This window comes from Doryrhamphus excisus, chromosome 15 (genome assembly GCF_030265055.1).
Source record: "Doryrhamphus excisus isolate RoL2022-K1 chromosome 15, RoL_Dexc_1.0, whole genome shotgun sequence".
NCBI classification, from domain to species: Eukaryota; Metazoa; Chordata; class Actinopteri; order Syngnathiformes; family Syngnathidae; genus Doryrhamphus; species Doryrhamphus excisus.
The window spans coordinates 7,314,754-7,330,550 of record NC_080480.1 but is presented as its reverse complement, the minus strand read 5'-3'; the positions used below and the strand labels follow the sequence as shown (position 1 = coordinate 7,330,550).

At 41.0% G+C, this 15,797-nt stretch overlaps 2 protein-coding genes and 1 long non-coding RNA gene across 3 annotated transcripts in view; 1 reads left to right on the top strand and 2 right to left on the bottom strand.

The window, feature by feature from the left end:
- Positions 1 to 5,782: 5,782 nt before the first annotated feature.
- On the bottom strand, positions 5,783 to 9,839 carry LOC131103246 (uncharacterized). The gene is made up of 3 exons (XR_009119581.1): positions 9,410 to 9,839; positions 7,404 to 7,467; positions 5,783 to 6,698 (listed from the first exon to the last, which is right to left on the bottom strand). It is a non-coding gene; the product is annotated as an uncharacterized LOC131103246 (long non-coding RNA).
- gadd45gip1 (growth arrest and DNA-damage-inducible, gamma interacting protein 1) lies at positions 8,768 to 11,666 on the top strand. The gene is made up of 2 exons (XM_058049353.1): positions 8,768 to 9,208; positions 10,447 to 11,666. Exons 1-2 carry the CDS (start codon positions 8,817 to 8,819, stop codon positions 10,736 to 10,738), a joined length of 684 nt encoding a protein of 227 aa, XP_057905336.1. The 5' UTR covers positions 8,768 to 8,816; the 3' UTR covers positions 10,739 to 11,666.
- zgc:158403 (tetratricopeptide repeat protein 39A) overlaps positions 10,821 to 15,797 on the bottom strand; it is a 10,955-nt gene continuing 5,978 nt past the window's right edge. The window contains exons 11-18 of the mRNA XM_058049351.1: positions 14,770 to 14,829; positions 14,286 to 14,447; positions 14,121 to 14,212; positions 13,006 to 13,126; positions 12,829 to 12,940; positions 12,626 to 12,740; positions 12,186 to 12,302; positions 10,821 to 11,460 (exon numbers count right to left, since the gene is read on the bottom strand). Coding sequence (XP_057905334.1) covers positions 11,340 to 11,460; positions 12,186 to 12,302; positions 12,626 to 12,740; positions 12,829 to 12,940; positions 13,006 to 13,126; positions 14,121 to 14,212; positions 14,286 to 14,447; positions 14,770 to 14,829 — 900 coding nt within the window. The 3' untranslated portion in view covers positions 10,821 to 11,339. The remainder of the gene's footprint in view (positions 11,461 to 12,185; positions 12,303 to 12,625; positions 12,741 to 12,828; positions 12,941 to 13,005; positions 13,127 to 14,120; positions 14,213 to 14,285; positions 14,448 to 14,769; positions 14,830 to 15,797) is intronic.

The window sequence follows — 15,797 nt, the reverse complement described above, 5'->3', positions numbered from 1 at the left end:
ATCTTTATAGAACATTGGGGATTAACTGTGAGGGCAGATGGATTGATGAAGTGGCCAAAAAAAAGTACAGGTCCAAGGGGGAAAGGGGTCAAGGAGTTCCAGAGCGAGACTTTGAAGAGGCTGCCAACAAGGTCCTGCTCAGTCCTCATCAAGTCTTCCTACTCTTTATAGTGGTGTGAGCCTACTTTTCCACTGTAACCTCAAAACACATACTCATATCCGTAGAAAAAGCTCATGTTTTATCATAGTATAGTCCTGCTATTTACATTAATATTTTTGCATTGATGCATTCTTTATTTGACAGTGCAGTAAAACACTCACCCTCACAATGTCAAATGAAGGTTATTAAATTCCTTCATTTTCTATCGCTTACCCTCACGAGAGTCATGTGGGTGCTGGAGCCTATCCCAGCTGTCTTTGGGCGAGAGGCGGGGTACACCCTGGACTGGTCGCCAGCCAATCACAGGGGTTATTAAATTTCCCCCCAAAAAACAATAAAACAATCATGACTGCATTGTAGGTTGTATGCAAAATTATTATTATTTTGTAATGATTATGGGCAGATTTACACTCAAAATATTTAATAATATGCAAGGTAAATTATGGATGTGTAATGTACAGATTTTTCATTCAGCAAAGCAATAATTAATAAATTACTTAATCACACAATAAATGAAAATTAAGTCAGTATATTCCCATGTGCATGCGCGTCCATTGTCCATTTGTTCCATAGAACAACGGCATGAATGAAGTGAGCCCTTTTGTGTCGTTGCAGAAGAGTGTAAGGTAGCAGAAATTAATTTGTCAATTGCGATATATTGTCACATAATTTATCATTGTACTTTTCTTAAAAGTAACAAAGTTGTAGATCCAATCTCGTGCATCAATTTGCCTTGTGATTATTAATATATAATAATATAAATATAAAAAATATAAAAACACTTCTAGAGTCCAACCACAGGCTGTACTTCTAATCAATAATATTCTATTAACTACGCAATGCAATGAATGTTAGCTATAAGCTTGGTAAAAAAAAACACTTCCAGCCTCTCCTAACGCTGCTAGTAGTATTTCTCTACTGCTAAATCTCACTGGAAAATGAAGTGAAAACAAAGAATAACTTTCAATGAATGCTAAAGAGTGTCAGATATGTTACGAATATGTCATTATGTCAATAAAAAAGTTGATTGACACCAGGAAAAGGTGTGTTCAATAATGCCAGTTGTCCGTACCACACAGCTTCTATTAAAAGCTTTCTGGTCTATTATTATATTTATGTCACTGCATATTGATAAAGGGATTTTTTCATGAGAAAACTTTTTTTTTAACCCAATGGCATAAAATATGTATACAGTCACATATACATCAATATATTTTGATATTTGAATTTGCTTTGTCAGAAACCTGGTATAGATCTAACCAGGTTAATATAATATATATATAATATATTTGTAATATACAGCATAGTATATTCATAACACATTCATTTAATTGTAAAACTTTTGTTGTTTTGGTTGCACCACAATATTGTAGGAGTATATATATATATATATATATATATATATATATATATATATATATATATATATATATATATATATAAGATGCAGTAAGAGTACTGTATATAAGACATACAGTAAAATTCTTGGTATTACATCAAATTAGTACTAAGTACTGCAAAGCACATGGTATTATATTCTATTTTCACTGCATTTTTACTTCAGAACGTTACCTTTTCCTGGATAAAATGATTTGTTAGCATATATAAATTTCCATAAACTGACGGGTACCCAAACAAAACGACAGGAACAAACCATTTAAAAGTCAGAAAAATCTGCAATAAAAAGAAAAATCACATTTAATAGCGAGTAAAAGTGAAAACATACTGTTGGCTGGTCTTTCTGCATCGTGCACCGTAAAGCGGCCAGGCCTCATTTAAGAGCGAGGCGGCTGCAGCGGCGGCGCCAGAGCCGGGCCCATGTTGGTCGCCTCAGAAACGTGGGCCTTTAACCAGTGCTGGAATGAGCTGCTGTCTAATGAGCCCATTAGGACAAAGATAAACTTGAAAAGAGAGGAAGGAAAAGTAAACAAGTTAGAAACAAATCACTAGCGATGGGGATTCTGACGACGGACTCTTGGTTTTTTTTTTCTTTTTTTTCTGACAAACCAGAGGCGGTCCAGGTTGTAAAGAGTTTCAGACTGCAGGTGCTCTTTTCAATGGAGGGTTTGCTCAGCCAGACACTTCTTGGCCCGCGTTGAATGCTCTCAGGGTGTTTGTTTGCAGTCTTTTCTCTACACACTGTCTCGAGCTGTTTGATACCTATCGCCTTTTTTCTCGCACTTCGTCTGTCTCTGTCAGTTTTCTTGAATGTTGATGCCGCATTCTACTACGGCCTACAATCCTTCTACGTGCGGCCGTCAGTGTGTCAGATGGCAGCGGCGGTGTGTGGTCAGTGCACAGTGTGTTCTCTCAGCTGCTGTTTCGAATACACAAATAGTGTCCTCGCTCATTTGCTGCAGCAGATGGTAGCTAGCGTCGTATCTACGAGTGTGTGTCAGCGTGTGTGTGTGTCCACTTCACTGGAGTGGCAGCTGTGGGCGGGCAAAACTGCACGAGAGTATCAAAAAGTACAAGTAAACTAAAACTCCCCGGTGTGAAAGATCGCAAGAGGAAGTTTTACGCAAAATCTGGACTCTCACTTTGTTTCATCAGTGCGTAATCCTGGGGATTATATCCTTGCATGGTGGACAATGATTTTATTGCTGCTTTAATCCAGCTCAGCATATGCAACAAACAGCAACACCCTCCAGTACTTGGTTATAGTGTTAATACATGCCATGTGTCCAATATGTATTTCTCATCACAAAACGTCCTTTCATGTTAGCATCCTAGTACCTAGTTTTACATACAGAAAACAATTCCCAATGAATACAAAATACATTCATTCATTCATTCATTTTCTACCGCTTTTTCCTCACGAGGGTCGCGGAGGGTGCTGGAGCCTATCCCAGCTGTCTTCGGGCAAGACGCGGGGTACACCCTGGACTGGTTGCCAGCCAATCACAGGGCACATATAGACAAACAACCATTCACACTCACATTCATACCTATGGACAATTTGGAGAGGCCAATTAACCTAGCATGTTTTTGGAATCTGGGAGGAAACCGAAGTACCCGGAGAAAACCCACGCATGCACGGGGAGAACATGCAAACTCCACACAGAGATGGCCGAGGGTGGAATTGAACCCTGGTCTCCTAGTTGTGAGGTCTGCGTGCTAACCACTCGACCAATACAAATACATATAAATGATAAATGAAGATGTGATTCTTTACATGACTGGAAGGTGGTGGTGGTTGATCTCGCTGCCACATCCCGTCTTTGGGAACAGTCACAAGGAACTCCACTTTTTTGCCCAGCTTTTCCCTTTTCTGTACATTTTAACAAGAAAAAACATCAACAGAAGTATAGACGCAGCAACAACACTGACAATATGGGCTCTCACTGGGATAGCTGTGTCTTCTAGCACGTGTGCTCCAGTGATCAGGTAAAAAAAAAAAAGCTGACAGCATCTTGTTGAGTCTTTGTAGTGATATTGAGAGCTAGGTATCCACTCTTCCGTCTGTGAGTGACGCCGAGACTAGCAGCTAGCAGGGCGTCCTGATATTGTTTTTTTTTCCACGTTATATAACAATAATATTGCGGTAGCTCGGTTAATATACCCACCCCGTCCATTGTTAGCTAGCCCATATTTACTTGTTTTCTCGTGCTAGAATGCACTGAAAAGGAAAAGAAATATGTGGAGTTAGCAATTTCTCCCTGTGCATGCGTGGGTTTTCTCCGGGTACTCCGGTTTCCTCCCACATTCCAAAAACATGCTAGGTTAATTGGCGACTCCAAATTGTCCATAGGTATGAATGTGAGTGTGAATGGTTGTTTGTCTATATGTGCCCTGTGATGGGCTGGCGACCAATCCAGGGTGTACCCGAAGACAGCTGGGATAGCCTCCAGCACCCCTGCGACCCTCCTGATAAGCGGTAGAAAATGAATGATTCTAATTTTAAGCTGTGTTTATGTACTAATTCATTATACTGTTCAAGGGACAAGCAATGATTTAGAATTCACTTAACCTGAAACTTAAAAACAAGAACAATTTTTGCAGACAGCTGCAATAGAAAGAAGTTGGCGAGGCCAAGCGATGACTGACTGATGCCAAATGATTATTCCGTTATTAGATGACAGTGTCGCCTGAGGACGCGTGCTACTATCTAATATGGCTGGGCAACCCAGCTGATTCACCACTACACCATCTCGTCTAAATTGGTTTTGTTCTGGTGAATCACTCCATGTTCCCTTAATAGAAAAAACAAACATACTGCTCTAACATTGGGTGACAAGGGCACCTTGGGTGTGCAGATGTTCACGCAGATGACAGATGGCGGCGACGCAGCTAAGGGAGCAACGGAAGGATGTCTGTGCCAGGCTGGTGCCGCATGCACCTCTAACTCTTCACTTCCCCTGTTGTACCGGAACAGTCCCCCACAACACAAAGTCTCCCAACTGAAGGTTGTGTGATGTCTTTATCGGTGTGATGTAAACATGTAGTGACTCAGCATGTCTGGACATCTTTGAAATTCTGTACCATTTTTAACATACCAGATATTATAGCAACATCTATTGAGTTCCCTTTGTTCATATCTCCTGTCTGCTTGCCATTATTCATCTAAAAATTACAAAAACAGCTATTTTACTTTTAGCTGTTGGACACATTAGAAACTATAACTAATTGTTTACATTAGAAATGATATAAAAAAAATCCCAAGGTCTACCGGTTTAAAAAGTCAGCAGTTTGCAATTTGTGGCTGGATGCCCCAGAATCTGCAGAGACACGGAGGTTGTTATGACCAGGTAGAGAAGATAATTACCTTCATTCATCTTTACCGGACCCCAGCACTGTTTAATGACGGTGCATGTGAATCCAGGCCCATTTTTGATGAATTTCCCCTTGAATTAGCAGTCATCAGTGGATGGAGAACCTCCATCACTATGTGCTCTCATTCATCATCTCATTAGGACCCCGCGCCGGGCTGCATGGCACGGGGACTCCCAGGGAGAAAGAAGAAACTATGATTTCCATCATGATCTTATCAACATTGTTTAACCGGGCGGATATCTATTCTTTAAATGATAATCTCTTTGATTCCCCAGGCTATTTGGCTAAAATGTTAATGCGCAATTGGCAGAGAGCTACGGATTTCCATCAGTCAAAATTAATTGAATAGATCATAGGCTCAATGTGTTATGATAATGCCTCTACATACTTTAGGTGTTTGCAAGTACAAGATTTGTGATGGAAGATAATTTTGTTAAAATGTTACATCCATTATCAGGCTGCCTTTGGGGGCCCGCAAAGTAAAGCAAAGACTCTTTGCTGTGAGACTAAATAAACCTCTCGAGTGGAAATAAGCACCCCACTTTCCAACTCAAACATAACCCATCTTTACAAAAGCCTCAAGCACTCCTGGATATTTCCCAATAATGACTGGAATTTGTATTAGGGTTAGGGGTTAGAATCTTCATGTGGCATTAATGGAGACTGGAGTGGGGTTCAGGTAAGGGGTTAGTGTACGCACAATCTCCATGGAGAATTATTGCAGACTACAGTGGGGCCTGGGTAACTGGGTTAGGGTTAGCAGAATCTCCAAATGGAGACTATAGTGAGGTTCTTGTCATGGGTTAGGGTTTGCAGAATCCACACGTGGTATTCATGCAGACTGTAGTAGGGTTCGTGTCAGGGGTTAAGGTAGGCAGAATCTACAATGGGAATTCATGGAGACTGTAGTGAGGTTCGGGTCAGGGGTTAGGGTAGGCAGAATCAGCATGTGGCATTCATAGTACAAACAAATAGTGGGGCTCGGGTACTGGGATTAGGGTTAGCAGAATCTCCAAATGGAGACTGTAGTGGGTTTCAGGTAAGGGGTTAGGGTTTGCAGAATCTACATGGGGAATTCAGGGAGACTGTAGTGAGGTTCGGGTCAGGGGTTAGGGTAGGCAGAATCTACAAGGGAAATTCATGGAGACTGTCGTAGGGTTTGGGTCAGAGGTTAGGGTAGGCAGAATCGGCATGTGGCATTCATGGTAAAAACAAATAGTGGGGCTCGGGTTAAGGTTAGCAGAATCTCCAAATGGAGACTGTAGTGGGGTTTATGTAAGGGGTTAGGGTTTGCAGAATCTACATGGGGAATTCATGGAGACTGTAGTGGGGTTTGGGTTAGGGGTTAGGGTTTGCAGAATCTACATGGGGAATTCATGGTACAAGCAAATGTTGCGGCTTTGGTACCGGCGTTAGGGTTAGCAGAATCTCCAAATGGAGACTGTAGTGGAGTTCAGGTATGGGGTTAGGGTTAAAATCAGCCTGTGGTATTAATGGAGACTCTAGTGGGGTTCGGGTTAGCAGAATCTCCATGTGGAATTAATGACTCTAGTGGGGTTCAGGTCCAAAATCCAGCCTCCCAACACCCATTCAGTTGGTCCAAGTCCAAATTTAACATTATTTGGCATCAGTTTGAGGTGCAATTTATGATGCAGTAAAAAATGACTCCCTTCACTCTTGTTGCAACAGTCTTCTCCGACGGTCTTCTTCTCGTACATGTTTGAAGAGAAGCTCACATTGTCTGTGGACAATTTAAGGGATGTACCTGTTTCCAAGGACAACATTTGGTTGGAATATTGATTTCTGTGAGATGAGAAGACTGAAATCCATCACAAACGCTTTATGGACCACAGGGTTCTGTCATTACCAGGAAATGGGTGATATTTTAAGGCTCAGCTCTCTTTTATTTGCATTCTGTCCTCATCCCCCTCTTCTGTGTGTCGAAAAATCCTACTCTCCTTGCCAAATTCTGAGTAAAACCTTGTCATTGGTTCAGGCCAAGAAGAAAAATTAGATCTGATTTATTATCATTTCTCCTTTGTGTCAGCAAATACGGTAATGTTGGCTTGGCAGATTTCTTCATTTTTTTGGCTCATCCTCTGTGTGTGTGAGTATTCTTGTACAAAAATAAAATTGGAAAAAGCTGAAATGGTATTGAAGTGTGTCATAAAAACAGTACTTAAGACAAACTAAAAGCCAATATGAACACTATTCATACTGCCTGTAGAAGCCCATCTAAGCCTTTTCAGCAAATTTACATTGACTCCCAACCACTGTGTCGGTGCACAATAGTGCGCCGGAGTGATGCACTTAATTGGTGGGCTAGTGGTTAGCAATTTGGCCTCATAGTCACAAGGTCAAGGGTTCGACTCCTCTTGGTCTCCCCTGCTTGGAGTTGAATGTACCCCCCATTGTGTGTGTGTCATGTTGTATTTAGCTTGATATTGCAAAAAGTGACAATTGCACATACCTGCATATGCATCATCCTCCTGGTCCCAATAAAGCAGGGGTCTTGCACCTTTTTTCCGCATGGGCTGCAAACAGAAAATTTAACAAAGGTCACTTCCTGTACATACTGTAAGTTAAAGATGCTGAAAAGGTCAGTATAGGTCATATGTTAGACTAGCTAAACAAAACATTTTTGTCATTTTAGGAGGCAAGGTGGCCTTAGTGAAATAAGATGTTCCAACCTACCTCTGTCATTAAAAATACCCATTAATATCCTTGTAAAGCAGATTTTTTAATTTTTTGCTTCATCTATTGATTTTTCCTTCAAATGTGTTTAAAACAGCACTCCGACTCCTACTCAACCACTCAAATAGATCTGTCATGTTGCTGCTATCATCTCTAACTGCTAACGACCTTTTTTTTTTTTGCCTGTGACTGACGTTGATATGATCCCTCAAGCCCCAGGCTTGGCACCACAGCACTCCTAAGACAAATTAAGCATGTGTCACGCCCACACCCACCTCCATCACAGTGCTATACCCCTGCCTTGGGAACATTTTTTTTTTTAATGTTTGCTCCAAATTACACAAAAAGTGGCAGTCTGACATTTAAAAGTTGAGGAAGAAGACAGTGGAGGAATAACAGAGATCATTTATTTTACTGAAACGTATTAGGTGTTAATACTGTATAATAGTACCTGCTATGGCAATGACTCACCTGTGCACAGTATATCTATATTTCTAAATAAAGATAACAAGATAAATGTCCTTGTTAAAACTCAGGGATTCAAGCAAAAATATTTTGACTTTTTTTCAGGACAAATCACATTCCCCATGGAGAGGGAAGGCCCCACTTTTAAGACATTTTTCTTCCACCCAGTGGTGCCTTCCCACAGGTTTTCATGTCAGGGTGCAGAGGAAAGTGGTTAAGTACAGTTTATATGGCCTACATGAATATTTGGGTCAGTGGCACTCATTCTGTGTTGTTTGGTGAACTCATTTAAACAATTCAGCCAGTTTGTCACCTCCATGAAAGCATGATATAATGAACTTTCAACTGACAAACACACATAATTAAATGTTAATGCATGACATTTTTCATCCATATTGTTTTTTCTTAATTTGGCTAAAATCAACTATGTCCAATTATTCTGTTTTTTTTTTTTGCCACCGTAATTTATACTACTGTCACCTCAACTCACTCAGGCATACATCAGTTGTGTTCTAATGCTGTAGGAAACTGTCAATGCCATATATTATTGAAAACAGCTCAGTTTAAAATAACATAACATCTTAGTCCATATTTAAATTAATTAATTAATTTTATTTTACATTACATTTTGCGTTTGAATGATGAAAAAATGTTCCGGTAACGAGTGAAGAAACTGGCACCTCCGAAGCCACCTATCAGGGGTCCTTCGTGAAGTCAAAGAAAAATGGCCGCCTCCATGCTATGCAGGAGGACGCTGGTGCTTTATAACACGACAAAAGCTAGTTTGTTTACCAAGATTGTGAATTCCGCAAGTCGGATTTTAATACAAACGGCGTCGTATAACCCTAAACCTCTAAAGCTGAACCTCCGTGACCCATATATTCCAGACAAGAGCAGCGAGAAGACTCCGGAATGGCAGAAGACGGCGAGATATGACAGCAAGCTGTACGGTCGCTACGGCTCAGCATCGGGTGTCGATCCTGCCTCGCTGTGGCCCAGCCACGCCGAGCTGGACAATATCATCGCCGAGGAAAATGAGTGGCATCCTCCGTTAGAGGTCATGTTGAAGAATGTCGCAGCCAAACAGAAGGAGGAGACCGAAAAGCGCCTAGCAAAGTGAGTGATGCTAACGTTGTTAATGTTAATACTGTGCTAACTTCCATTATCAGACAGAAAGAACGCCAAGCAGCAATCTATTTGACGTTAATATAAATGTTACATCATATGTTGACAGGATTTGAGCATAAAAAAAGTATTTTAATGCTCAGGCTGTACACTTTCAGTATTTTAGCACTCAACCAATGTGAGCATACCTACCTCCACTGACGTCACAGACCAACTGCCGCCTCGTCGCCGTCACGTGACCAGAAGTGAGCTTTGACGGCAAGCCAACATAATAGCTGAATATTCCGACGGACATGATTCACTTCAGTAGGCATTCTCCTAATATTTTGTCTTGTACTCCATAATGACACGCAGAAGTAAATATACTTCTTCGAAGCCAGGGGTGTCAAACTCCAACCAGTTTCTCCAGCAGGTGAGTTTAATTGATGAGCCCCTTCCCTCAAATTGGCGGCGGTGTTGACCATTAAAGTCACCTACTTTAGTGACCGGCTTGAAAGAAAACATGCAATGTCTCGGCCCTACATAGCATGGGTTTGTCACACGTGACAGACAAATGCGCGGGCGAGCTTTCTTCTTCTGTGGTTTGAAGGGTCACGTGGATCCGTCTGCGCGCCTGTTCACAGCGCCACACGTAGGTGTGCCTTGTGTATTACATGACTGATGCTTTCCAGTCTGAATGCAACTACATACTGTGAGTGAATTGAACTTTGAAAGTAATCTGATGCACTCATTGATTGTATATCAATAGTGTAAAGGGCACTTTGTCCATGAGCTAATAAAAAAAATAGAAGTTTGTATTGTAGCTATCATGCCCCACTTTTGCTAATTTCTGTGTAAAATTACCAAAGAATGGCCCAAAAATCTAGACACAGAAATTCAAATTATTCAACTAATATTTCAAGACATTCACTCCAAAGCATTAAGAGCTTATCAGCAGAATATAAATTCTGTAATACAGTCATGATAGTAAGTGCAGGTGGTGCAATGCACAACGTGACACCTTCGCAATGGTGTCTCGTCTTCTACAACGTTGTTTATATACATATGCCGACTTTAAAGAGCCGCTATACCAGTATGTTCTAAATGGTAATGCAGTACATCCAAGTTCAGTTGATATCCATCCAATAGATAACATACTGTACTTAGAGCCAACATGGTGGACTGTCAATCAAACGATGAGCTCCATATAACAACATCTGTTATAATGATCGTATCTATTTCTGTTGCAGAGAGAAGCTCATAGCAGCAAACATGGCCCAAATGCCCAAGATGATCGCCGACTGGCGCAGAGAGAAGCGTGAATCTAAGCAGAAGCTAAAAGAGGAGAAGGCACGCCGTGAGAAGTTGCTGGCTGAGGCCAGGGAGCGTTTTGGCTACGCGGTGGACCCCCGCAGCCCCAAGTTCTTGGAAATGGTTGCTGAAATTGAAAAAGAGGAGAAGAAGAAGAAGAAACTCCTGAAACGCAGACTTAGGGAAAACCAGGCAGCTGTTCCGGTCACTCCTCCTGTTGCTGCCTTGTAAAATTGGTCTTTATAGACTTAATTGACTATTAAACGTTGGGCTGTGTATATTTAATGAGAACATTTTACTGCTCATTTTGCTTTCTAATGCCATCTGGAATTACAAAGTCTCACATTTCTTGAATAAGTTATTTTCTGCATTGATTCTCCTTGTCATGGTCAGAAATGTTTTGAAAGTATATTGTGCGTTAGAGGCGTGATGTTGCAATTCATACATCAAAACTGGTTTCTGACTGCAATTTTGAGTTCTTGTGACACCATAATCTTCACATTACAACATATAAACTGACTAAAAATATAATTTAGAGTGGCTTTAATCAGCTGCTGATTTAGATTTTGTAAACATTGTTCATACATGAAATGTATTCTACACAATACACAATCCAGTTTTTTACAAAATCAAGTGAAGTCCTATTGAAAATGTAACACTTTCCTACAATGACAAACCACTCGGGGCCTCACCTTGATCAGACAAGAGTGTGCCAACTGGTTGAAAAAGGCAAACCTGAACATTAGCTCTGTATTTACTTGACAGTTAAAAACTGGGCATCAGCAAAAACTGTGTGAGTTGGTGGTGTTGAGTTCAAGAGCATCTCCGTTGATCAAAGATCTCCTGACAGATGAGCTTCCTCTCCGTCAACAGAGCCAGCCTTCAATTTGGCCAGAGCAGCGTGTATCCTGAACTGTGTACGAGATTCCATGGAGTACTCTTTGTAGCTGTGTCTAAAAAAACAAAAACAGCTGAAACGATGTTTCACATACATTGGTTTGACCACTACAAAGAGATTTGATGCTACCCATTCACCCTAAATGGGACTCCACTTTTGGAGACCAACGCACGTATCACTCTTCTCAACCCCCTGCCTAAAAGTACTCCGTCTTGATTTTGACATTTTAAATAAAAACACAAAAAACAACAGAAGAAGAAACCATTTGTTTTGGTTTTTGCTGCTTTTTTGTCTCCCACAGCATCCATAAATTACATGCACACGCGTCATCTTCCACCCCCCAACCCACCGCCATCGATAGATTGTAGTCCCGTGAGAAAGACTGACTTTACTTTCATCTGTCCAACCGGGGTTATGATGTAACAGTCGTCCATTCGCTTTTGCACAACCTTGAATGTCAAACAAAAACGAGTAGAGAGCGCCCTCTGCTGTTTTTATAGTAATATCGCACAGGGCAGCCAACGGTGCAAATGCTTGTTTTGCTTGTTTAATCCACCAGTCCTGAAATAAACCTTGACTTTTAGACCGGAATTCACAAAGAAAAAAAAGTAGTGAGATAGAAGCAACGATTTAAAAAGGGGTAATACTGTAATTAATATATGTTTCAGTGTGGTTATTTCACCAGACAAAAAATCAAAATCAATCAAAAATGTGTGTAGTTTGTAAGGCTCCTGTATTAAAAATATATTTAGAAAGCACTGTCAACTGACAAAGACTTACTTGGCCTTGCGCAGTAGTTTGATGGCTTCGTCCCCTCGGCCCTGGTCAATGTAGAGTAAACTGAGCTCCACCATGGAGTTGGGAATGAGGTAGTGGTCGAACCTGAGCTTCTTCTCACTGAGCAAAGTCAAACACAAGTAATGTTATTACAAAGTAACACAAATACATGTCTGTACTCTGTATTCAGAGGTCCTCAACCTAAACAGTAGCTTTGTATATTAGTTAGGGATGCACTATATTGTTGTCTTCCAAGCAGACACCTTCTAATATTCAATAACAGTTGATGAAAAATAGATTGTATCGTGAACTAGCACCGGCTCAGAAGAGTTCCCATGCTCAGATTGAAAGAGCTTTCTGGTGATGGTTTGTTAGGTTTCTGGTTGTGTAGCGAGGTAGAGTTAATGACCCGCATTTGTGAAAGGAATGCAACGAGACCTCACCTAGAACACACTTTATGAAAGCATTCCTCAGCACCCTGGATGAGACCCTGGTTTTTCAAACACATTCCCTTCAGCAGGTGGATGACGCAACGGTCATCCATTAAAAACTCAGTTTCTGTGGCGGGAGAAGACACACAATCAGCACAGGCGTGACATTTTGTGTTTTTTTTTTTTTGTGCTACATTCAAGGGACCTCTGATGACCTGGAGACTCCAACAAGGTGCGTTCAGCCTCCACGAGAGTCTGCATAATGCCTTCAGTTAGCTCCGGTCGATTTCTGATCATACTAAAACCGTTCCACATGTACATCATCTCCTGTAATGAAGCAGTCAATACACGTTAAAGGGGTCATGGGCTTTAGTGTGTTTGTGATGTCGTACCAGCACTGGCACTGTTAGCCTGACTGGGCAGTGGGCTTTGTAGCGGCGAGCTTTTCGGATAGCAAACTTCTCAGTGGGGGGAGATTTCCCTGCTATCTTCTGTTTGAAGGTAGGTACTTGTCTGTGGGGAAATGTGTAAGAGAAGAAGGAAGGCACAAGTCACGTTTGTATGAACATTGAAAAATGTGTCCACATCCAAAAACTTCTGAAAAATCTTCTGATGTGCCTAAGGGACAGTCGCCCCTCGTTTATTGCGGCTAGTCCAATCCAGATACCACAAGAAGTGAATTTCTGTGGATTCCTTATTTATTAATCACATATTTTTGTAATTAGAGCATAGAAAACCTGTTTATAATTTTGTAAATATGTATTTTTTAACATTAGAGCCCTCTAAAATGAAGTAACACCCCTACAACAGAGATAATATGAGAAAAAAAGATATTTTGACACAGATATAGACACACTCACATAGTAAACTGTGAAAATACTACTTGTGTACTCCAGTGATAATGCTACGTTAGATATGCACACCCTGGCCTTGTGTCTTGTCCATATGTAAGAAGAGTATGTCATTTGATTTGTGTTGTAGTTCATTTAGCAATTTTTATGTTTGAACGTGTTGTAATTCCCCCCTCGGCCATCTCTGTGTGGAGTTTGCATGTTCTCCCTGTTCATGCGTGGGTTTTCCTCCCACATTCCAAGAAGATGCTAGGTTAATTGGCGACTCCAAATTGTCCATAGGTATGAATGTGAATGTGAATGGTTGTTTGTCTATATGTGCCCTGTGATTGGCTGGCCACCAGTCCAGGGTGTACCCCGCCTTTCACCTGAAGACAGTTGGGATAGGCTCCAGCATACCCGCAACCCTTGTGAGGATAAGCGGTAGAAAATGAATGAATGAATGATGAGGTGAAGTGGCGAGAGTGTATACAAAATACAAACGATAATAGTGATCAGTTTTGATTGACAGAAAGATGATGATAATAAAGGGTGTCAAAGACAATAAGAAACATACTATTAAATGAATAAATCTAAAAATAATACAGATAAAGGTCTTTATGAATCTTTAAGACAAATTCTGGAAATCTAAAATAAACATAAAAAGCCATATTTACCTAAAAAGCTCCACCTCATCCTCGCCAAAGGGCCTTTCCTCTTCCTTGGGCAGCATGCTGAGGTAAGCCGCTTTCATGTATATGTACATAGCCTAGATGGAACCAACCTTTTACATGTATTTCCTCAACACCAAATCTGACTATAACTATAAATATTGTCCCCACCTTGGACCACCGGCTCTCCTTGCTCAGCAGGTCTGCGTAGAAGTAGGCCATCTTCCAGGCTCGCTTATAGGTGAAGCACCACATCAGCTCCCAGTAGCACATGTGGTGGAACTGCTTCCACGCCTGCTGGGCCTTGCAGCCATCTTCAAATAATACCACCGCCTAGCAGCAGAGTTACACAATCTTAGGAACGTGCAGTAAGCCACACAGCACGCTCAACACATGCAGTACAGCACGTATTGGCGTTCCTCTGGGGTCCATTTGACCCCTAACTGTGAAAAACATTATCATTATCATAATTGGAAAGGCAGGATTTACGATGAAGCTCTTAGAATCCATTGGATCTGATTGCAAGTGTACCTAATGTTAGGACCAGTTAGTGTAGTGTTTCATAACAGTTCCAGTTGTGAGAACAAAAGGAACGGGATATGAATGTTAAAAGTCGTTCTATTCCTGCAACACTAGATGACATAAGCACACACACCTCATCGATGTTTCCTTTCATCTCTTCTGTTCTGCCAGCAAAGAAGAGGAATATTGCTCCCTGTACAGGAAGTAGAGGAAGTGTACACAGATTAAAACTCCAACCTTGTTGAATGACATTTCTGTGAATTTTTCCACAGTGTGTTAAGAGCGGCAAGTTTGCTCTCTGGGATGGGCAATATATGCGATAGGTGGGGTGGACACAGGCGCTGCAAAGTCATGCAATGTAAAAGCTTGAAGTGGTTGTAAAATGTAAAAAAAAAAAAAAGATGAATCAGCGTTTATGTGCAAGTGTACGCAACAAAAGAAAGGAAACACCTACAGTATGTGTGGATTGGATTAGGAGAGATGACAGTATGCTGTATGATGTTGGATAAACAAACTCCACAATGTCAAGATGTTAAGCTTCTCCAAAGAAACGGTACAGATTCAGTACAGTGAAACAATCCAGGTTTTAGCCCTAAATACAGTATGCCTCACATACTTGTTCAACACTTTGATATGGGGAATTATATCTCGTGCAAAAATGACTTGAATGTGCCTCGTGCCCTCTCGTTAATGCCCGGCTTCTCCCGCTGTACACTCTGGTTATACCGATCACGATAGCCGTAGGTGCCATAGGAAGCCAATACGTCCATCTGCACGAGCCTGGTACGATGCCTACACAAGTATGTCCTGCTTAAAGTATAAACTGTATAGCTATAGCTACAGACTACTACTGAACAATAATGTAAGATAATCCATGAACAGAGTTACGGTGTTGCCTTTAGCCTGGTTGTCAGGCTAATACCAGGGGTTTCCAACCAAAAGAAGTGTGTTTCTCCAATACAATAATATTAATAATATATTAATTTGTCTTCTCTGACTTGCATTCTATACAAGTTTTGAGGCTGGATGGATTTTATATCTTACATCTTTTACATCTGAAACCAACAGTGGTGAGTTCAAGGACAAACGAATCTCAACGCTTACGAAAGACATTATTGGTGAAGAATAAAGACATGAACATGTAAAAATGTTGCATTTCTA